General features: G+C 37.3%; 1 protein-coding gene across 1 annotated transcript in view; it reads right to left on the bottom strand.

Moving 5' to 3' along the window:
- The window catches only part of ARHGAP15 (Rho GTPase activating protein 15), a 313,229-nt gene that overhangs the window by 107,899 nt on the left and 182,073 nt on the right, over positions 1-23,257 (bottom strand). The window contains exon 9 of the mRNA XM_035556046.2: positions 19,496-19,594. Coding sequence (XP_035411939.1) covers positions 19,496-19,594 — 99 coding nt within the window. The remainder of the gene's footprint in view (positions 1-19,495; positions 19,595-23,257) is intronic.

Below are 23,257 nucleotides of genomic sequence, written 5' to 3'. Positions count from 1 at the left end.
AAAGAACATTTCAGGAAAAATATTCATTTTAATAAAGTCCAACTGCTTGCTCACTGTAGGCTGACCTTCTTGTGCTTTGGAGTGGGTTTTATCAGAAATGAATTACTGGATTTTGCCCTGGAGGGGAAGAATTACCTTATTTGCTTTATATCCCAAGCTCCAACTTTGTTTTTGTTTGTTTTAATGAGGAACCTGAGAATAGCATGGGCCTGCAATTACAAATGGCAGCCAAAAACTTGATAAAGAATTCAATGTTTCCATCCTTCTAAATTTTGTAAAGGTATAAGAAATGTAGGAAAAGGACGTATTCAAGAATACCTCACTTTAACACCCTAACTATAGGCAAGGTTCAGCTTTCATTATAAATTCACATGGGCTTACCCGATAAGAAAGTTAACAGGCAGCCAAATTCAGGTTTGGTAGGAATTCATGAACAATCAACATGATATACACTCTGCAGAACTGCACTGAAGGTCTTAGAAGAACTTTTAGTTAACAATATTCCTTGCACTCCTGCTTTTAGCCAAAGTGGAAACAACCATGCAAGTAGGTCAGTGCCAACTCCAGTAGCAGTTCGAGCTGGAACCAGGCAGTGTAGAAAAAACACTAAAAACCCAGGCAAAGGAAGAGTTTAGGTGATATCCAAACAAAAGTTGTAAAATGTTAGGCTTTGATACAGGTTGAAGTTGTTCTGATGCTTTATGAACTGGCTTAAATGAAATGCTCTCATTAATTCTGTTTTGGTGCAGAGAATGAATCCCTCTCCCAAATCACACTGCGTTCTGCCTAAGCTTAATGAATGTTTGACAACATCTTAAAATTGAACATATAACAGGAAATTCGGGGGGGATGAGGGGAAAGTGGTTGGGGTGTTGGTTACATAGATATTTTTCTCTCTGTTTGTTTTTTTAACAAGATTTAGAACTTGAAACATATCATCTTAAATGATACGAGGTAACTTCCTGCATAGAAACCCATGAAACTTTTACAATTAATGCATCCTGAAGTAGGTGTGGTCCCCAGGCCTGTTAGGAGTTTTATAAAAGAAACCATCGTGCTGGATTCAACAACAAAGTGAAGTACAAACTTGAAAAAAGGCATTCTTTAGTTAGTCCTTTCATTTAAAATCAGTTATGTTCAGGGCAAAAATATTGTATTTCAAAGGAGCCTATTATGCCTTCCCATAAACAGAAAGATCATACGTTTTAAAACTAAAGTATCATTATGTAATCAAGCTGTTGTATTATAAACTATTTTGTGGGCTCAGATGCCCAGGGCTATCTTTACAAATATTTCAGAGGTCATTATCAGGGTATGTTCTCCCTAAAACTATAATTCTTTCCTCCTGTTTTCATATACATCTTACCATAAATACCTGAGTTATAAACATTTTTTTTTTAAAGTTTACTAAGGGCACAGAAATGAGGCATGAAGTCATTTAAAGAGGCAGAAGTGTGTGAATGCAGCAAACACACCAATGGCAAGCTGATGTGACTGATGAGAAAAACACCACAAAACAGCATGCAACAAAAGTAGTTTTACAAAAGATCAATACTTCTATGCCACTAGAAGGAAAATCACGAAGAGTACTAATGAATAAATTCAACATATTAAAATTCAGCACTGAAAGCACTGCATCTAGATTAGGGTACAAAAGGTACCTGGGCTTTCGGGTGAATATAGGATACATTTATTTATTTATTTATTTTGTCTGACACAATGGAAATCAGAGATGAAAATGATGAGAACAACAAACCAAGCCTGCATTACACCACAAAGACAGTAAGATCATGAAGGCATTAGCAGCACACACATGGAATTTATTGCATGTACAATGAGGTGCGATGCAGAGGTGGTGTGAGCAGAAGATGGTTGAACCAGCAAACCTGATACGCAGCTCAGGTTGAAACGAGCACCTGCTTTGTTTGAACACGAGACTATTTGTGCTCAGTGGGGCTTTCAGCGCTGGTGACATCTCTATCCTGCTTTTTGGGGTCGTGCTGTGTGGAGTTAAGCATGTCCTTAAACTCCTGAATAGTGGGGCTGGAGACGGACACCAGGATTTGCTCTGTTCTGCTGGAATGAAATCGTAACCACCCTTCGTGTGGGTGCCATACAATTGCCAAGCTAGACAGCTCCACCAGCCAGACAAGAACAAACAAACCTAGGAGACTGAACAGCAGGTGATATTGGAAGTCACTCTGAAGGACAGAGAGATAATTGCTGTCATAAAAAAAATACAGTTTTCACTTACCAGTGATCATAATATACACGTGTTTTTCATTTGCAAATAAAATATAGAGAAATATTTCAAAATGACTAAGGTTGGAAAGAGTGGCAGAAGAGTTACTCTGATACTGTAAAAGCAGTAAGAGGGATGCACTCGGAGACTGGCTAGACTGACCTCGGTCCCAGACAGTCTACTTAAATAATTAATTCACGACTCTATGAACAAATAATTCAGAGCAAAATATAATTAATCTTAATCAGCATGGTTTCATGGAAATCAGGGCCCTGTCTAGCAAACTTGTTGCATCTTTTTGAAAGACTGGATTTTTGACAGGTCCGGATGATAAAGACAATGGCGTTGAAATAGTATATTTGGCTTTCCAAAATGCTTTTGACTCAGTACCACATGACATTTTGATTAAAGCACTTGCATTTTATGGAATTAACAGGGCATATATTACATGGATTAAAAATTGGCTCAATGACAGACCTCAAAATGTGGCAGTTAATGGGAGATATCAGTTAACAAGGTCATAACTGGAAGAGCTTGCAAGAGTGGAGCTCTCAGTCCACTGCCATCTAATACCTTTATCAGAGATTTGAGCAACAATAAAAAATCTCTGTTGGCAAAGTAAGCAGATGACACAAAGATCAGGGAGGACAGGTAAAGTTACAGAAGGTCTGAATTGCCACCTTAAATGGTCTCAGTCCAGTAAAATAAGTTTTCATACGGAAAAACACAGGGCACACCCAGCACTCTGGACATAGGTTGCCAAGGTCTTGGGGGTTATTTTAGATAACTTAGCTGAACAGAATCTCCCAGTTCAGTTCTACAGCAAAGAGGACTAATGTGATCCCTTGAATTATAGAAAGAGGATACCAAATAGAAGGGGGGAAGAGACTGCACCTCTCCATGCACTGCAAACAGCATCTCCAGTAGAACACTGTATTTGATACTGAGGCAAATAAAATGAAACATAAAATACACATTGTATTAAAGAGAGGATGGAAAGATGACCTCTCTATGGGTACTTTTCACGTGATTTGCAGGCACTGGACTCATCACCTCAGAACTGCCCAGTTGCAGGACCTCTGGCAGGCAAGCCCAAATTGAAAGTAGGATGAACAAGGTCTAATTTTTTCTATTAGTTCAAGACTGCATCAGATTTTAGTAAACACAAGGGTAGTGGGGGAAAGAAGGAAGGGAATAATTGTACTAGCTCTTAACAAGCTAAGAAATGAGTCTATAGGAGGTGTCTGACATGAGGTTTGGTGAATCTCTTTAGGAAATTAGCTAATGAGAAATAATCCTATGTTTGACTGCAATAATATCAAGAAGATGAGGGGCATTCCTACATAAAAAGAAAATCTCATTTTTTCTTGTGGTAATAACTTCAAGATGCAATGAAAGGAGAAAAGCTTGACTAAGATCTTATTGTTTTCAAGACCCCGTAGAAACTGTTTAATGGAAGCAATTACAACACTGAATATGAGCATTACACACTGAGAATAAGTAACAAGTGAATATGATGGATGATATACTTTATTCTGTTTCATATCACTTGATGGTAGAATTTCTACTTGGATATTTATACACAAATAAATAAGGGTAGCAACAGTACAGAGCAAGTGCAATTTAAACTAGCACACAGTTCACTGCTATGCAGGGCTGCTGTCTCATGCCTAAATCAAGCTCACTCTGTCTCCGTCTTCTTCTCTATTGTATTTCTCTGTCTTTGACATTCAAGAAGTTTATGGTTTAAAAACCCCAGGAACAAGAAGATGTACTCAGAAGGCTCCCTGTAACAAGAAAAAAAACTAGGCTTTGAAGCTACTTGTTTTGAATGAAACCATCGAACATGCAGCGTGCTCACTGTAATTTTGCCGTTACTTCCAATATATACTTTTGCCGTTCCGATAGTCCCGCTTCTTGCAGCTAAACAAAGTGACCTCATTGTTTTCCACTGTATTTTCTTTTAAACATTGGCTGGGATGATTGAGATTCAGGAATGTGGGAAAATGGATTCCCAAGCCACGTCCATCCCCTTTAATTCTGAGCTGTAATTTTTGGCTTGGCTTGAATCACAGTCATCACATTTCAGTCTGAATCTCTCTGTAAAGTGATCTTTCTTAAACATTTCTTTCACTCATCATGGGATCAGAAACAAAGCCATTCTAGTCTTTCAGCGAAACACTTACAAACGTCTTTTTACAGCGACTCACAAGAGCTGAATTTCCTTTAAAAATGTTTGAAAAAGAGGAGGTTTTCATTGCCTGATTGTCCTCTTTGTGAATCTTGTCATCTGTATGCCATGAGCTACAGCTATTTTAATCTGTTTTTGTTTGCAATCCATTTGGTGTCCGCCCAAGAAAATGCAGGTGATTCTAATTAACTTACTGCTGAAGATGTGGAAAAATCTCAATTGTGCTACAGAAAATTATACACTTAAAACCTTCCCTCTATTATTTATAACGGCTTATTAATGAAAATGATTACATGAATACATTTACCACCTGATTCATCTTTGTTCAATTTTTAAATCAACAAGGTTTATGCTAAAGGGGAAAAATCCCTACCAAATACAGACCTCAAGTACACACATCACTCACTGGTTTAAATGGAATGGCAGTTAAAAAGAAATAACACCATCTTACTCGATGCAACTCAGTATAATATCTGAAATTAGCAAATGTTTGGAAATATCCATTCTTTCTCTGTAATACATTAGTATTTAATTTTGTGGATGATTTATTTGTTTGTTTATTTGTTTGTTTATTTGTTTTCTATTTTAATACCTCCTTCACCACTCCTAGTTGCTCTCATTTGCTGCAGTTACTACTTCTCATGTATAGGTTAGCAGGTCCTTTCTGACCAACACTTGATTTATCTGAAAAAAATAGAATATTTACGGTTCCCTGCTACTTTATCAAATATACTTTTTTTTTTCTTTTTTTTTTTCTGCTTGCCCAAATCGTCTTTCAGGACAATCAGAAGTCTTCAAAAGCTGAAGCTGAATGGTCCTTCACCAGCAATCCTTTCTCTTAGGATACAAGTGCAGCTTACACTTACCCATGTGGCATTGTGGCCATATGGCACTATGGGGGCTGACAGAAGGGGATTTCAGGTAGAGAGGTCTGAGACATTTTTATGAGGGTCATTAAATACTTTAAATACTTTAAAGACTTTAAATACTAGCACTGATTTTTCTTTTCTGGTAGGTAAAGCTGCTAATAGCAGTTTACCACCTCCCATCAGTTAGTATTTCTATTATTCCATGCCATGCAATATCTACTATATATATACAATATAGTCTAATATGAATGTGATGACAATGTGGATAATGTGGTTTATTTTGGGGAGAATGAAAGCCTTAATAAAGGTTATCCTTTTAGGAGAAGCTGCTGATGGAAAACTCATCCACTATCTGACATGCTCAGAACAGCTGGGGATGTAATGTTGAGTGGAGGGGAGAAGAGAGCCAAGGTATTTTGTGTGTTCAAGAAATATATACAACGCTGCCATTTCTTACATCCCAGCTGTGCCTGTTAACTTCTGGAAACATGTAGAGCTCAGCAATAAAGCATACTTGACTGATATTTACTGCAATGTGCATTATAAGACATTTTCTGTCGCACATTATGTTCTGAAAGAGTTAAGTAACATGAAAAATACAGGCTCAAGATTATATCTGTCATGGATGAAAATACTACATTTATGCCTCATTGTAATCCATTCATTGGTTTATGGACCCTGAGCCCTCCAGGGAGTGTCACAACTCCACATGATACTGCTGAGAGCTGTATTTTGCTTTTGGATTTCTGATTTAGCTGAAAGAAGTTTAAAAACACATGTAGCCTGACAACTCCCTATTGGCTACACAACTGAGGAGGGTCAAGAGTATAAACTATTCCAGCAGAAGCCAGCTGTAACTTATGCTCACTAAACTGGCTGAGGATCTGCTTGTTACAGACAGTAGCATACGAGAAATTTATGCATTTTGCTAAATCCTCCCACTTTGGTTAAACTGTGCTTCATTTGGGGATCCATCATCACCAACATCATGCCTGTGTTTTTTGAGCAGCATCAGAATACTAAGGGAAATTGCACTTGGGGGGTCTAACTCCTCGCTTAGGACTATATGGGACTTTCAGTCAGGTCCACTGACATCAGTTGGAACTGTGGTTAAAAGCTAAGGGAGAGACACAATTCTCCAAACATCCCTTACTCCCAATGCTGATTTTAAAGAGAATTTAGTGCACAGTAGGGATAAATCTTTCCACATCTTTCACAATAGTGAGAGATTAAATTAGACCTCAGCAATGTCACCTCCCCATCCTGACCAGCACTACTGCTGATGGGACTTTTAACGGTTGCAAGTGGAAGAACCATACATTTGGGCACACAAAACCTTCAGCCAAAATGGGTAAGGAGTTTGCATTTTCTGGACAGCAGTACCTTTGCTTGGCAGAGATTTTTTTTTATTTTATTTTATTTCATTTTGTTTTATTTTATTTTATTTTGTTTTATTTTATTTTATTTTTTTAAGGACAGTGACTGGGATAGGAAATTTAGGATGGAATAGAGATGTTTAGGATAGAAATATAAAGTCACAGGACAACTTATTCCATCATTCCTTGTTGTTTTTAGATATAGTTGAGGACTCTGGATAGGTCCCGTATTCTTCTCTCTAACAGCCCCATTTTTACCTGACAGCTCTGCTCCGTTCAAGCCTAGATGTCTCAAAGTTATCTGTCTCGCTGTCTCCAGGAGCAGGTCCTGCCTAACCATTTGTGGGCACTTCCTACAGCCGTGGTGCTTTGCTGTGGCGTGGATGCGAACACAGTTTATCTGCTGTAGTCCAACAACGGTTAAAGAAACATCAGCTAGGCACTTGACAGCACTTGTTCCATTGCATAACACAGAAGGCTGGATATGTTTTGTATGGTTAGAAATTAGACCAGCTCAATATTTCTAACAGAAGGATTGTGCTAGCAGAACAGTGCGCTAAAAATGGAGTTCGGGCTCTTGTGTGCAGCTGGTAACAGTCTTTACTTTTTAATATAAGATTGTAGGCGTCTATCTTTCTATTTGCCTTTTATCTCTAAGTGGGAGAAAACATTTAAAAATTAGAATCTTTACCCTGTGGCACGCTATCAGACACCTTTGGTGTTACAGTCCATGCCTGTGTGAAAAACTCAGGGGCTTTCTTGGAAGATAAGTGTAGATATGGCTATTCTTAGCATTGTATATCTGGCTAACATATAAATGTGATAATACTAAGGTGTGTGTGTGTATGTATATGCATAGATAGCTTCTAATTCGTGAATATCTTTCCCAGTATACATTGCATGCATTTAAAGACACACTAATGATTGAGATCATGGAGTTCCACTGAACTCTTACACTTTCTTCTGTGTGATAAACCTCTAGTCTGCAACTTCCCTCAATAAGTGAACAAAATTGTACTATTTTTGCAAAAATCATATTTAGCAAACATGACTTGACAAATACAACTGTCTCTATGAAACAGTGACACTAAGCAGTAATATGTCAAAAGACCGAAACATTAATTTTAACATGACACAAGCCTATCGTGCTTACGTATTTTTCCATTATTTTTTCCTCTTAGCTGCAGGACTCTGCAGTTCTGTATTTTATTTCTCCTGTCATTTGGGACATTAACTGTCCCAAACAGGCTCAGGTCACTTAAAAGACTTTTTTTGCCTCCATTTAATCTGGACAAAATCTGAATCATCACCAAAGCAACATTAGGTAAGAAATGCAGTCAGGAAATCTACCAAGATCACAGAAATCCTGAACTGGGTTACCAACAGTGGTAAGTATCAGAACTTAAGAAACTAGTGCATACTTCACCACTTTGACAGAAGCCACTCCATAGGTCACACAGAAATACTTTTCATTTTATAGTTTGTCATCTGTACTAGAGTATACTATATTAAAGTAGCACAAAGCTCATGTATGAATTCCTCAGGAGCTCCTGAAAAGAAGTTAAGTGTAGTTTGAAATGGAACAAATTACTATCTGTTTTCAGATATTAAAAAAAAAACAAACAACAGTAACACAAGGAGATACGAATAACATAACTGAAATGTACCTGAGACATACAAAGAATAAAGAAAAAAATACTGACTTCTGAGAAGAAAAAAGGCTAGCTGCTGGCAATATAATGCACCGGATATCTGTTAACTGGTAGCTGATATCTGTAGCTGATATCTGTTAGCTGACTTCTGGGTGAAGTAAAGGCATAAATATCACTATCATTTGATATTTTCATGGAAGATAACTATTTTAAAATTTGAGGCTACGGGAAGGATTTTGATTTTTATCATTGCCTTTGTATCTTAATTTTGACTGCAACATGGAATGATGTAAGGAAGGTGGAAATCCAATCTCAGCCCTTTTACTAGGGTTCACACAGATCCTCTGGTATTTCTGAAGACTTGGAAAGAAGAAGTTGGCATACAGTGTTTTCCATATCTAATTTCCTTCTTTGGTGAAAATTCCAGTAATCATTAACAACATTTACTACAGAGACATCCAAGACAGTTCCAAAGTTTCTAGCACAGACTCTTACTGTAAGCTGTGCTCTTTGTGTTTTTAACGTACGACATACCAGAAAACAAAAATGCAAGTGAAATAAAGATAATAACGGAAAACATTATGAACAATTTCTGGAGTGCAAATCCAGATGCTTCTCAAACATTATATCACGACTGTTTGCAAAATATCTAAAGAGAACATGTCTTTGCTCAGTGACAGTAGAAGGGAACCTAAGCAAAAAAAACTCCATCATTAGATCAGCCACCATGGTGAGGATAGCCCTGCAGGTCACAGATCTGGGCATTAAATAAAGCAGTTTGTGAGCTGTTCTGTTTTAGCGCTAAAGCAGGAAAACCGGAATGCCTAAAGAGCACCCTTTCTAGAATCTGTTACCTTTCTGTTTGGATTCAAGTCTGGTTTACGGGCTAGCTGGGCTAGAGAATTTGAATGATTTTATTTTCAATAGTTAATTGGTTACAGTAGATGCTCAGCTTGTTTAAAGCTTAGTTTATAACCTCAGTGAAAGCAATTTTCATTAGAAGAGGTTTTATCTTATCTTTCCACTAAGGTTTATTAAAAATATGTAGCACCTGATAATTTAACACCAACTGAGTGACTGCTGAATTCTCCCCTCTCTCTGCCTGCCTGTCTCATACACACACACACACAAACAGAGGAATGCTTCTCGACTGCCAAACTATGTGCCAAGATTTTGTTCAATTTAATCTCAATCATATGAGTTAGAGAACCATGAAACAAAGTTTCTACCAAGTACGCTGACAGATTTTTAGTTCTAGTGGCTCCACAGGGCATCACTACAAGTACAGTAAGAAACTTTTCTTATTAAAGATTTTTGAGCTGATCCGTTTTCCATTTAAGTCAACATGAGCAATATCACCATAAAGAACTCAACACTTGCTAACTGATACCATACACTCATCAAAATTATTTCACTTCTAAGTAAACAAAAAGTTGTGGTACCTCCAACACCATTGTGTGGTTGCTGCTGGCACAGGAAAACCATGTGGTGGCAGCTACTCTGGTGTGTTATGTCACGTAACACCATGTCAGTTCAGGACTGACAAATCTAAACATATGGTTTGAAATATTGGGGGAAATATTTCCTGGGGAGATGGGGTGAAGAGGCAGGGAATAGCTACTCTCTGTCTTTTGAGGAGTTTTTTGTTTTCTGAGCGAAGAGATCTTGAAGACTCATTGCTTTGCTCTTGCTTTGGAGGGGTCCGTGGTGATTTTAAGAGCCTCAGTATTACCTGAAAATGGTCCAGAATCTGGGCAACTGCCCAAGTTTTTGTTCTTTGTTTTGAAATCCTGATAGAAAATCTGGATATTTACATTTTTGATCCAAATATATAAAGTTCAAGGCTCTGATCCAACAAAACACTGTGAGGAACATCCATTGACCAAAAATGGGACTTACTCGGGTCCTTAAAAAGAATCTGTACCTATTTTAGTGGACTGATCTCAGTAAATCAGGAAGTACAAAATAAAATATATCAATTACAGAGTCGAATAAACATGAGAAAGCAGTTCCTAATGGCAATATCTGTTTCTTGCCTAATGGCAAGAATCTGAACTGTTTCAAATGTATCTTCTCTGACACCAGCAAAAAAGGTGCCTGAAGGAATCACCGAGAGCTGGATCCATCTGCCTGCAGCTATTCAGGACCGAAGCGATACGGTTCTGCTGTGTTATAAAACAAAATGGCCACATTTTGCTCTCATTTACATATATGTCATTCCACTCAAACCAGTGAGCATTGTTTGTCTGCGTGAAGACAAAAAGAAGTTGTTTTGCTATATAATTACATCCATGATCTGTGAGGATCCTGATTAAAATAAAGCAATCTGCGGAGTGAATATACAACCGGAGGTCTTTACAAGACATGTTAATTCCGGGGCCGATTATCATGCACTAGCAAATTTAGGGGCGATTTAGTTCTTATATTGCTAGCAAGATCAACTTCATAAATTCAGAGGAGTAAAAGGAACTAAAAAATCTCTTAAAGAAGAGAAAACCTTAACATAAACTCTCCTTTTTAAGCTGGTCTTACTTTGCCCTCTGCCTTGCTCCTGAAGCTTTCTGTTGGTACAATTTCTCTCACTTAGGTATCAATCCCATTAGGCTGCTATATTATATGGTTAAAACATTGATGTAACACAAGCTGCTACAGCAAATAATTGAAGTAATAAAATACAACTGCAGTTATTTGCTCTCCTCAACTGCAGGCAGAAAAAAAGGAGAAAGGATTTTTTTAAACTGACCCCATAGTGTTACATACAGACAGCAAAACTTCTTTTTTTTTTTTTTTCCCTCTTTTATTGCAGTAACACTTTTGAAAAACATAGTGGACTTGTAGTAACTTTTTTCTTCAATTCTATTTTTAAGCAGGAAAAGCAGTTAGTCTACACTGTGGAATTATGCCTTCATAATTTTCTTTAAAATCCATAAATTTATTTTAAGGAGCAGGAATGCTGAAAGAATCTGAGCGTACAACTACTTTTGTTTTTTGCCATAAAGAAACTTAATAGACTTAAACCTTTTTTTTTTTTTTCTTTCTTTTTTTTTCTTGTGAGCATCTCTAGGCCAGACTCACTTTGTCAGGTGTTAGCCCAAAGTGTTCCATTAATGGCTGAAGTGTAAAGTTTGACTAAATGGGGTTTGCAGCAGAAAGAGTGCCAGATCCTTGCCTGTGACAGTATGTGTACTACACTAAGGCACAGTGTCTCACATCCTCAGTTTATTCAGGAGAAAAAGAGCGGATTTTCTTTTTTTTTTAAATCTTCTTCATGGCTAGGATGTGGATATCCTCAAGTGTGAACTTTCCTGAATCTGACTAGGGGGTATGTCAGGACCTTCATGTTCTCATTGGCACGGGGTAAGCACCAGAGATAGTCAGCAGGCTTTAAATTTCTCTAGACTTTGTTTCAGCATGTAGACGTGTCAACTGTTTGATTTACAAAGTGTATTAACATCATTTTAATATCTAGAAAATGTTGTTTGATTCTTTCCTGTTTCATAGGTTAAGTGGTTTATTTTATTTATTAAGCCTATTGAAAAAGATTTTATGGAAAATTCTGAAGACAAAACGCCCTGTTTCCTTCTATATGTCCACTAATAGAAATATTATAAAATGCTAGAAAAAGGCAAAAGGCCAAGCTCATCTCTGGTGTAATTCCAGTAAAAGCAATAAAATTACACAAGGCATGAATTTGGCCTAGGCACTGTAAATGTTACTCTGGTGCACACTGAGTGTCTGCTTGTTTTTACTGGCAAGGCTTAAAATACCAATCCCCCCTTTTTCATAGAAATGGATACATTTCTCTGGAACAGATTAATCAGTGAAACAGGTATCAGGTAACTATGACAAAGACAGCAACTGGTTCAAGTGCCTGCCTTTTTTTTGGCTTTTTCTTCTTCTGACTAGCTTACAGTCGCTGCTCTCAGAATTTTTAGATATATATTTATTTTCTCTTTTTGCATTGTCATTACAAGACTTTTTTTTTTCTTTTTTTTTTTCTGTCTCCTTTTGTCTAATTTGTCTTGTATGCTCTTCCGTGATGTTTCCTGTTGACACTTCTCAATATTTTTTCTAACTCGGAATGTGGCTTTCTAGCAGACACAGAGGCCCCAGAGTGAATACCCTTCAGAGCCAATTCTGACTTGGACCTTGCACAACGCTATTAACTGGCTCTTGCTCGAAGAAAGGTGGCTATAGCAGGATTGCCTGAGCCCGAAGACAGATCGGGTCAGGGAAAGCTTGCCAATATGTGTGCACTAAATTCAACCACTCTTAATTTCTGCTCAGAAGAAGAAGGAGAAAAACACAAAAACATTTTAAATCACAAACTTGCAAGGGCTTTTCTCAGAACTTGGTTGTTTTACATTGCATTCGTCTGTATGTTTAAGTTTGTGCTTGCTGGCCACTTTAAAGTAAACATAGTTCAATGCCCTCAGAAACAGTTTTCCTCAGCCCACTAGAATTCCCTGGAAAAAGGCTTTATCTGCTGAACTTCTGGATATTTTTGTGTGTGTGTAATTTTTTTTATCAGCTTGTTTTGTTTCCTTTTTTTTTTTTTTTTTCTTTTTTATTCAGTGCTTATAAAAGTTGGGAGCAGAAGCCCTGTTGGAACAAGATAGAATCATAAAAGACTTCAGGAATCTCATCACAACCTAAACAGTACAAATTGCACATTCTTCATGGAAGTATTAGCTTTTAGTGCGTGCCTGGATCCAAGTATAATAGATTATCCCAAAGTGGGAAAGAATGAACAGTACAAAATTAGCAGAACTGGGAGCTCAGATCATTTGGTGGAGCAATATGATCTCTGTACTTTCAGGGTACTGAATGCTAAAGCCACTGGAAACAGTATGTAAAATTATATCAGAGTAAGCAAGGAAGCATATGTAGGCCTGGGAGAAGGAAAAAAGTTTGGACAATACCTTCCTAGAGGAGAATAAGTATTGAAATTCAGTGAATGAGCTTGTAGGAAACAACTACTACTCAAGAACAATTTCTTGCTCTGAAGATAGAAATATGGAATACTAAAAGTTATGACAGAGAGAAAATACAAATAAAATACTTTTCAATGGTTGTGCAGGGGCCAACTGCTGTGGGAGAGTAACCCTGCAATGAGACTGAAATATAAAGCTGCCCTGTGAGCAGGATAGGTTTCCTGAGGCTGTCCTTCTCAAAGAAACCTTGCTAGAACGTGTCCTTTATGGCACCATCTGATGGGTTTGGTCTAACAGTGCTGGGAAGCAGCTCAGGAACACCGTACAGTTAGTGGAAGCTCGAGGATGGTGGTGAGCACACTCTGGTAAAACTACCCGCTATGTTCCAGCTGCCTGCTTCGGGTCCTCAGGAATGGGACTGAAGTATTCTGGAGTAACAAATACATTTAAAAGTATTGCTTAAGCTAAATACACCCTGGAGGAACAAGTCACTGAACACAAATCTAATAATATGGAGTATCACAGCACATGCCAATAAGCTGCTAGAGGTTGTACAGAGTGGTTATTAATACAAACCTTGGCAGCACAGGCCTCTGGTCTTCTGTCATCCCCACTGCACTCCAATAACCTACTCAGTACACCAGCCCAAAACGAGTGATCCCAGCAAGGGAGTCATCAGTGTTAGGAGCTGGCTGGGATTTTTTTTTTAAGTCTTATGTGGTGTTTTCTTCTATTAGAAAATGAGAGAATGCAAAATGGTTTTATATACTTTTTTTTTTCTTAGCTATGTAAATATATTCACAATACTTTATATTTTTAAAACTCATTTTCTCTTTGCTTAATTCCTTAAGATAAGTGAACCCTCCCCTATGTAAACGTCCTACCAGAATACTGACTACCTTTTAAGCAGTATATGATTTAGAAGTTAATTTTTTACTATTTTCTTATATATGTGTATATATATAGGTTCTAAAGTGCTTTTAGCTGCACTTTAGTATTTAGATTAAGAGATAAAAATGATGAAAGGGACACAACCTTCTGTCATTGGCGTGGCATTTGGGAGGTGAGGTAGTTTAAAATATCATTTCTATCTTCATTTCTCTTCATCATGATGACTGTATTTCTTTACTACATCCCATACTTTACTTTGTCTTTGTTCAAGACATTTTCTTTCTTAAACACTGAATATTCTGGGGTCTGGGACTTTGTGTGTGAGTGCACTGCTACACACGATGACATTATGACTAGTCAAGTTGGAGGTATGGACATCAAAGCCAAACTGATTATTGATTTTAGGTGCTTTGAGGTGTTGAACTCTGGACGCCTTTTAAGAAATCTGATTTTCAAGTTAAAACTTTTCTCCCAACTGTATCCTGTGAAAACTGCACAGCCGAGCTCCCAGTGCCCAGTGGTCACTCCTGAAACCTTGCTGGAGCTCCCAGCCTGACCCCAGCAGATCTCCCCCAGCCCAGGCCGAGAGCCCTGCGCTCAGGGATTTTTGTCACTGCTCTTATTTAACATGATTTGTTCACTGGGGCTCAGAGCAATGAAACCCAGTAAATAATACATTGGCCAAACAGAGAAGATAACAAAAGGAAATAGTTAAGGTACTATAATAATTTTAGCCATTCTTTTTTCAGGTCACTATAATCTGCCCAAAGATAACTAATTGTTCAAAGTAAACATTCCACTCCAACCACAAAAGGAATCCATTACACAAACATATAATTCACAGTCATTTTTAGTGGGTTGTAAACAGTTTGGAATGAGCATAAAATGGGACAAAAATCAAAGTGAGCATTTAGAAATGAAAAAGTGTTTGCTACAAAAGGTCAGTCCCTTTACTTGGCAAACTATGTAGAAAAGCCTGGGAAAATGTTGAACACACAAGCAGTAAGGGAATTTTAAAGCCAACAACCTCCCTGTTTCTTTAAACAGACATCGGAACCTATAACTGGATCCTGTCAAACAAACGACAGCAAAAAAACATAACAGCTGCTAAGAAGTAAAGTTGAAAGATAAAGTTTTCTAAGCTAAGAACCTTCTCAGAAGTGGACTAAAGGTCTTTCTTAAATCTTTAAGCAAGGTTATGGATCCCAGGGTGGCTTTTAGGCATCGAATCAAATATGTAATTTTGTGTATCATTCCTGTCAGAGCATCCTGTGCTCCAAGAAAAGCAACAGAAAACAATGTCTGAAATGTCCAGCTTAGAATGAAAACTGTACCTGTAATCACCAGCCTTGCTGCTTGCAGTGTCATTTCTCAAGTCATTTAGGCTGATTCGAGAACAGTAACTCGGATTTGGGAACAGAGGGAGAAAATGAAGGACATTTCAAAAGAGAGATGAAAGTTAAATTATATTTCCCTGGAGCATTAATACTGTATTTCTTTACAAAATCTAAGTACACTGGATACCACCGATAGGTTTAAGATACTGACTGCTTGGGGTGTTCATTTACTCTGCTATTAGATACACGGGCAAATGATCATCCCTGGAAGAGAGTTGAATATCAGGTTGTTTTCACATGGTAAAACTTTACTATGAGAAACACTGGATGGCTTTTTGTATAGGTAGACTGATATTTTTATTTTTGTATGCGTTCTACTCATGCCTTTCGCTCATTAAAAAAAATAATAAAAAAAAAAAACGCAAAAAAAAATGCCAGGACTTTTAAAGGGTCACGAATAACAAAATAAATAGGAGACTCAAGAAATGACTGGAAATCATATCTGCAGCACCACTGGCCTTGTAATGGGCCCCACCCTTGGCAGAGTGCACGGCATGTGGATTACAGAGCAGCGGAGGATTGTCCCAGGCTCTCCTTGCTGCACTGCTCAGCTCTGTGCGGGCTGGTGCTACCTATCGGATGGCCTCTGGGAACAAGGCATGGGGTGAAAAAGGCAGGTCAACAGATCAGAAGAACTCGGGGCCCATCCAAGGTAGGTGGTGACGGCAAACCAACAGAATACATGAGGGAAAAAACAAAACAAAACAAAACATGGATACACAGTTCTGTGAAAGATTTCCCCTTCAAGTCCCTGAGAAAGTAGAAAGTGGAGAAATGGTAGAAATGGTAGAAATCTTTGAGTAGCCACTGTATTTCTTAAATCTGACCATGGCGTGGTACAGAATTATTCCCTTCCCAGGTCACATCAGATACACGGCTGATTTTTCTGTCAAGGATATTGCATTAAATGCCCAGGGTCCAACATGCTTTGCCAAGACACTATTGACTTCAGTGGCATAGCTCTGTGCAATTAAATTCTTCAGGCAAGAATTTCATCAAAAATTGTGAATGAATAAATAATACAGGAAGAATGAAGAAAAAAAAACAAAACAACTAAGCTTGCTATTCCCCCCCATAGGAAAAAAAAAAAAAAAAGAAAAAAGAAAACAAAGTGACAATTGCCTTGCAAGTTTACAAGAATGGGAATAGTTTTAATTACTATCTATCTAAAACTCCACTGCCAGCTCTGAAAGATGGCTGACTGAATGTATAAAGACCCTTTGCTTCCCTGTTCTATTTTAATAACTACAAAAAGAGGCTGAAAACATGGAATTCACTCTTGAACAAGTGAATCTGTGTCGGACAGATAAATATGCATTATGGAGTGAGAATTAGACCAGACCTTATAAAGCACCTCTGTCCTGAAGTGGTGAATGAGCAAACAATAGCCTAGGGGACAAACAACCAAAATCTGATCTAAGTTGCAGGAAAAAATATCAGAATAATTCCTCTGATTTCAGTGTAGATATTCATTTTAAAATAGTGTAACTAAACAGGAAATCTTGCCAACAGTTAATGACACCCTCTACATTTTTAATCTGTGGAAGAATATTACTACAGTTAGCTATTGTATGTAACGTCATCTACACAGGAAAATGTACTAATTAATATGGTTTATTCAGATCACCACTAGACTGTCTGTGCACAGTGATAACATTAAAAAAAAATCACACACAAAAAAGAAAAAATCAATAGGTAAACAATAACTAAAAACATGACTTCATAAATAAGAATACAGCCATACAGCAAAGTATGAAAGTTCTGTAAGCAACATTTGGGGTTAGTCTCCTAAGATCTTTTTTCCTGATAATCCTTTATCTTAAATGAAGCACAAAAGTAACATTTTTGGTACAGTATGTAGATGATATATTTTCTAAATAAAAAAAAAAAAAGCAACTTCAGGAAAAAAAAAAAAAGCTTTTCTACAACAGCCAATATGCCAGCTGTACTAAGTATTTAGGCCATCTTACTAAGACTATGAAAGTAAACATACAGTTTTCATTAAATGTGCCTTTCCCATAATTGGTACATAAGTATTTCCCATGACTCTGCAGTTGAGTATCTTGGCTGGAGGCGTATCTGGCCATTAAGAGGAGGGCTTCAGATCTGTTGAGTCTCAGCCATGCCGGGAGACTTGGCACCTCCACATACTGCTTCCTAATACCAACCCCGGTATAAAATGTCATCAGAAGCTTGCATAAACATTGGACTTAGCTTCACATAAATTACTGCTGTCCTGAGATAGTTTATGCCAGAACTTAGTAAAAACAACACTTTGAGTAAATAGAATGTGAGTAAATGCAAGCATCTTAATCCAAGAAAATGATAATAGAAAAACTGTATATCAAATATAAACTCATAAATACAGCGATAAAATTAAATTTTTATCTCACGCCATATGATTAGCTTTTATTTACATACTAGACTAACTAAAAGGGACAGACTTTCTCCAAGTTACAGCAACTTTGAGGGAAACACATGAACAATAGCGTAATACTCCGAAGGATGGATTCCTCTGAAGAAACGGTGACATTTTCATTTTCTCCTTGTACATTTCACACAGACAATAAACATCTAATTAGGTTCCTTGGATTTTTCTATTACGGGTCTGCAGTGCAGAGACCTTTGTCCTTGCTTCTCCTGGAGGAGTGGTCAGATACCACAAATCATCTATGAAATATCTAGTGCATCTTTCGGAGAACCTGTGCTAAGATCACAACCAAGCAGTCAATTAGACATGTTCTGCATGGCGTGGCATTTTTCTACTGTAATCTCTGCCTTTCTTTTTCAAGTTCTGAAATTCTCCTTGCAATTCCTCCTCTATTAATAGTCACTTCACACATGTATCCCCTTTCTTTGTCTCTCTCTTTCATCCAGCCTCCAGCCTCCCTCCAAAAAACCAATGCTACTATCTCCCCCTACCGAACAGTCTCCAGTTTGTTAGTCTCTGACTTCCTGTCAATCATTCTAGGAATAATAATATCCCAGTGCTCTCTTTGCTGTATAATTAAAGCATGAATTTCCCAGAGTTTGAAACTCCAGGGTATTTTTATTGCACCTTTCACTATAAAACCAGGTAACAATGATGGAATTAAACCAGCCTTTTCCTTTGTGGTTAACAGTCTAAATATCTTTTTATTTTCCATTGGTTCTCTTGTTCTGAGACTCCAGTATATGACAGTGACAATGGGTTCACCCAGCCTTATTCTGAAAATAAATTTTCTATCTTTTGCAAGATATATGTTTCCCCAGATCCCTGGAACAAGTTGTAAACTTGTAACAGATGGTGATGAAGCCTCACATTTTTATACAATACATTTTAAGATTCTGCATCTACCGCATGTACCTTCCAAAGAAAATGACCTTCAGTGAGAGAAGACACACTCAAAAGAAAGGAAGGCAGGCAATGGTGTTAAGCACATCTTTTTATACTATGAAAATCTTTCTTATTAAATTAATCAAAACTTTTAATGAGGATGAATACTCTTTCCAATAATCTCACAGTATCATGGCTTTTCAAAATAACAGTAAAAAATAGGTACCTGTACACAGTTAAAAATATATATATGTGGTTGTACTAGAATGACATTAATTTTTGTTGAATACAATTCAGGACTTAGGAAAAAGTATTGGCATTACATTCACCAGAGACTTCAGGATGAAAGTTGCTGACATTTTATCGATTTTTAGCATTTACTTACCCAGAGAAAGACTAAAACAACAACATGTCAAACAAAATATAAGGAATAATCAGCACAAATGGGTTTTATTAATGTCTTACTGCATAAAGGAAATGAAGATATAGAGTGGGGTATAGTTCAGTCCATAACTATATTATAAATTGAACTGCCTGCCTACTCTGGCAATTCAAGCAGAGTTACAAGGTTAAACTTTTGATTACTAACAAAGAAACAAAAAGTAGTATGAAACATTAATAACTCACCTCTTCTTTCAACAGCTTTTATACACAGTCTTACAAATTGGGGGACTGTAGAATTCTCATGCTCACATACCAAGTGCAAATGGGAGCCAAAAATTTGATCTGCATTTGGGAAAAAATAAAAAAGAAAAAAGAAAGAAAAACAACACATATTATTAGCAATATTTTATTTATTTATTTATTTATTTTGTCTTTTCCGAGCTTGCATATCAACTAAAAACTCAATATGGGAGATGGGCAGACAAAGTTGGAGACGTCCTTTCTGAGTCCTACTGTTCATTACCTTCTGCCCTGAGAGCAGACCTCTCAGTACTTGCTCGCCTCAGCACTTGGGTCCTTTCCCTGGGCCAAAGCTTCAGTTGTCATTTGTACCTTTACCTTTCTAAAGCTTGTAGTCCATGGTCTCTGAGTTTGTTTGGATGTGCCATAAACTACCATGTGGGTGCAAGGGCTTCCTTACCTTGCATCATTAGGACTCGGAGTACAATTTCATCTAATCTTTACTGGAGGTTTTAATCATCAAATTACCTGCTTGAAAAATGGAAGGTACTAAACATCTTTTGATGAGGATAGCATATGTTACACCAAGTTTAACTTGTGATTTGTGTTTTTTCCTTGACAAATAAGCATTTAGCCCTATAATGCTACATTTTAATTTTTATGATGTTAAAGGTTTGATACACAGATTGTTCCTCTTAAAACATTGGTATAACCCAGTTAAAACCTTCAGATTACTAATTAGCTTCCTCCACCTAATTTCCACTCTATATATTTGAGAAATTACGTAAAGAGCAATCAGTAATGAGGATGTTGTCAGCTAGAATCAAAATGCATCAAACAGATGAACGAAACTATTCAATAAGAGCCAGTTAAATGCTGAAACAATAGGACTGTACTACCATCATTTATCCAAAGAGACAGTCTCCATATAGCATTTCAACAGAGTACTACACTTTGGAAATTGGAGTAGAGGCTTTCAAAAATGTTTGTAAAGACAGCTGAGGGGTGCTGGCACAAGGCTGGGCTCTGCAGAGCAGAGCCAACAAGCACACTCAGTCCTAGAGAGCCTGCAGCCCTTGAGAGTTTCTGTGGCACCAGGACACTTTCTCCACAGTCAGTTCCACTACCTCCCACCCCAATCAGTTTGAAAGGTTCTTCCTCAAAGCAGCACAACTTTTTCTCACCACCAGTCCAAATGCTGTTTGCTCTTTTTCTGCTTTGCAATGTAGCTTCGCCTTCCTATCATTAACCGCTGTTATTTCTTACTAAGCTTGGATTCTTCCGCAGCTCGACTGCTTTTTCTTTCCCAATACCTCAGACTAAGGAATAAGCCGGGAAACAAGACAGGGTGCACGGGATGGCAGGAGTTTTGGGCTTCTTGACATGCATCAAGGAAGCTTATTCCAGTACCTGGCAATGTGTGTGATCTGCATTCTGGTAGAGTATGTCAAAGCAAGCCTGAATTTAAGCTAGCCAGAGTTTCAGCTGCAGAAGGGATGGAGGACTGGGTTCGCAGAACTACACCAAAGAAGGTTGTGTGCATGTGTGGCGTTAAGCATTAGCAAACAGTCTGTTACATGTTTTGGGGTTATGTTTCTGACAAAGCACAGTCTGGTTACATTTTCTTCATAAAACATTTATAGCTGCCTTCAGTGGTAATTATATATACAGAGATTTATGATTAAAATGTACTAGCACTTCCTCTTTTGACATCTTAATTGTTTTTTAAAATTTTAGCAAAGACCTGTCAAATTCTTTGCATAATATGGAATGTTCTCCAATGTAAATTATGTTAAAAAGAAGCAAAAATATATCTTATTTGCTTGACAAAGACACTTGTAAACAATTTCAGGAATAAAACAGCCAAGAAACTACACCGGGTTTAGATGGCCAGTATGTGAAGAACTGAATGGAAATTAATGCAAGGATGTTCAGCAACTTCTCTTCTGTGCTATAACTGCTTTATAACCAACTTGCAGGACTTTGTAGTTACTCTTTCAATCCGCAGTATGAATGCAGAATACTCACTATTCTTGGGAGGAACTTTTGAAAAGGCTGGAGACTGATTTGCAATTCTCACCTCGTCCATCACCCCTTTCCTGGATGTGGATTTTCTGGATTTGGACTTGCATCTTCTACAGCAAACAGTTTAACTTTGTTTTATGTACTTTTCAGTTTACAGATATAGTCACATTCTATATTTTGCAGTTAAGGTTATAAACACCTTTTCTTCAGAAAATAGGCACCGGTCATCAAAAGACACTTTGGTAAAACAATGATACGGAACGGCTTGGTTTTGTTTCCTTGTTTGTTTGGTTTTTCTCCTAGAAATTCATGAATTTTTAGAAGTACTTGATCTAACAAGTCACACAAATATTCTGAATTCTGGGTGCAAACTCCATGACTATTTCTAGTCAATTTATTTTTTCCTGGATCTGTTTCTGTACATACACATGGGAATGGCAGGAGTTACACTGCCAAATTTACATTCAGAGGTAACAAGGATAGTTGAGCAAAACTTATTTAATATTTGTGCAGAATTTTAAAAACAAGACATTATATGAATGTTATTTTTTTTTACACTAGATTTATGTGTAACTAAGATATAAATATTGGTTTCTTACTCTTTTACAGGTATATATATATATATTAAATTGCATCTAAGGAGAAACTATTCAGAACATCTTTTCAAAAAATAAGAACTGCTCCCAAAGGAATAAAAGAAGCAAAAAAGCCCTTGTTTGATTTACTTGAGATAAGGCTCTTCAAAATTTCTTTTTTTATGACTTAAAAAAAAAAAAAAAAAAAAAAGAAAGATGTACACAACACTCCTAACCTCCTGTTATGACAGTTTATGTTTCCTATCCAGCTTATTTAACTCAAATGCCTGGGAAATAGACACAATTACCACCTTATGGAATGCTACTTAACTTTAAATGCTCCCCTCTGAATAGAAATCCACTTTATCTTCTCAGAGTTATTCCAGTTTCTCAGGAATTATTTCCTCTATAGGCTCCTGAAATGCTCTTGTTTCATCATTTAAAAATTTAAACTAACAATTGTTCAGAAATATCTTTTATTAGAACAAAGGCAATTCCCATACAGTGGATTCTGTTCACAAGAGCTTGTACAAAGGAGCTGCATACTATGCCCATATACAGCTTTAATCATTCACTCTTTCAGCTGTTATCAATTTAAAACCAATGAAACTCCCACACTGAGTCCATTTGAGCAGTCAATTTTAATATCTTGGGGCATCTGTAGTTATTCTGAATTGGCTGCAAAAGCAGAACTAACAAGTTAAGCTCTAACCATAAGTCTACATCAGGCTGGTAAACCATACATCAAACACAGACAGTTAGTCAATACTGTAGTATGAAAAACCAACAAGCATTTTTAAGAAGAGCAATATATTCATAATATGTTTGGTGGTATGGTTTACATTACACATCCTTGGTATCTGTGCTTTAAACCTTCTATTTAAGATGGTGGGGTGTGTGACAGCTTTGCAGATGGATATAAAATGAGGCACCAGAAGAGGAGAGAATGGACATTCGCAAGTTGTATAATATAAAATGATGATTACAGCTGCAATGAATTGCTCCTTCTGGTGAGCTTCAAGTTCTCCCTGAGTCTGACAGAGCTGCTCTTTCTGAGTAGCTTTCACAGGCTGCAGCAAAGCCACTAATCCTGAGCTGCAGAAATCCAGTCTATGGGAGACAATACTTCTGGAAAAGAAACAATTAAAACAAAATCACAAAAGCC

The sequence above is a fragment of the Cygnus atratus genome, chromosome 6, assembly GCF_013377495.2.
Source record: "Cygnus atratus isolate AKBS03 ecotype Queensland, Australia chromosome 6, CAtr_DNAZoo_HiC_assembly, whole genome shotgun sequence".
In the NCBI taxonomy this organism is placed as follows: Eukaryota; Metazoa; Chordata; class Aves; order Anseriformes; family Anatidae; genus Cygnus; species Cygnus atratus.
This window is presented reverse-complemented; position numbering and strand designations above follow the sequence as displayed.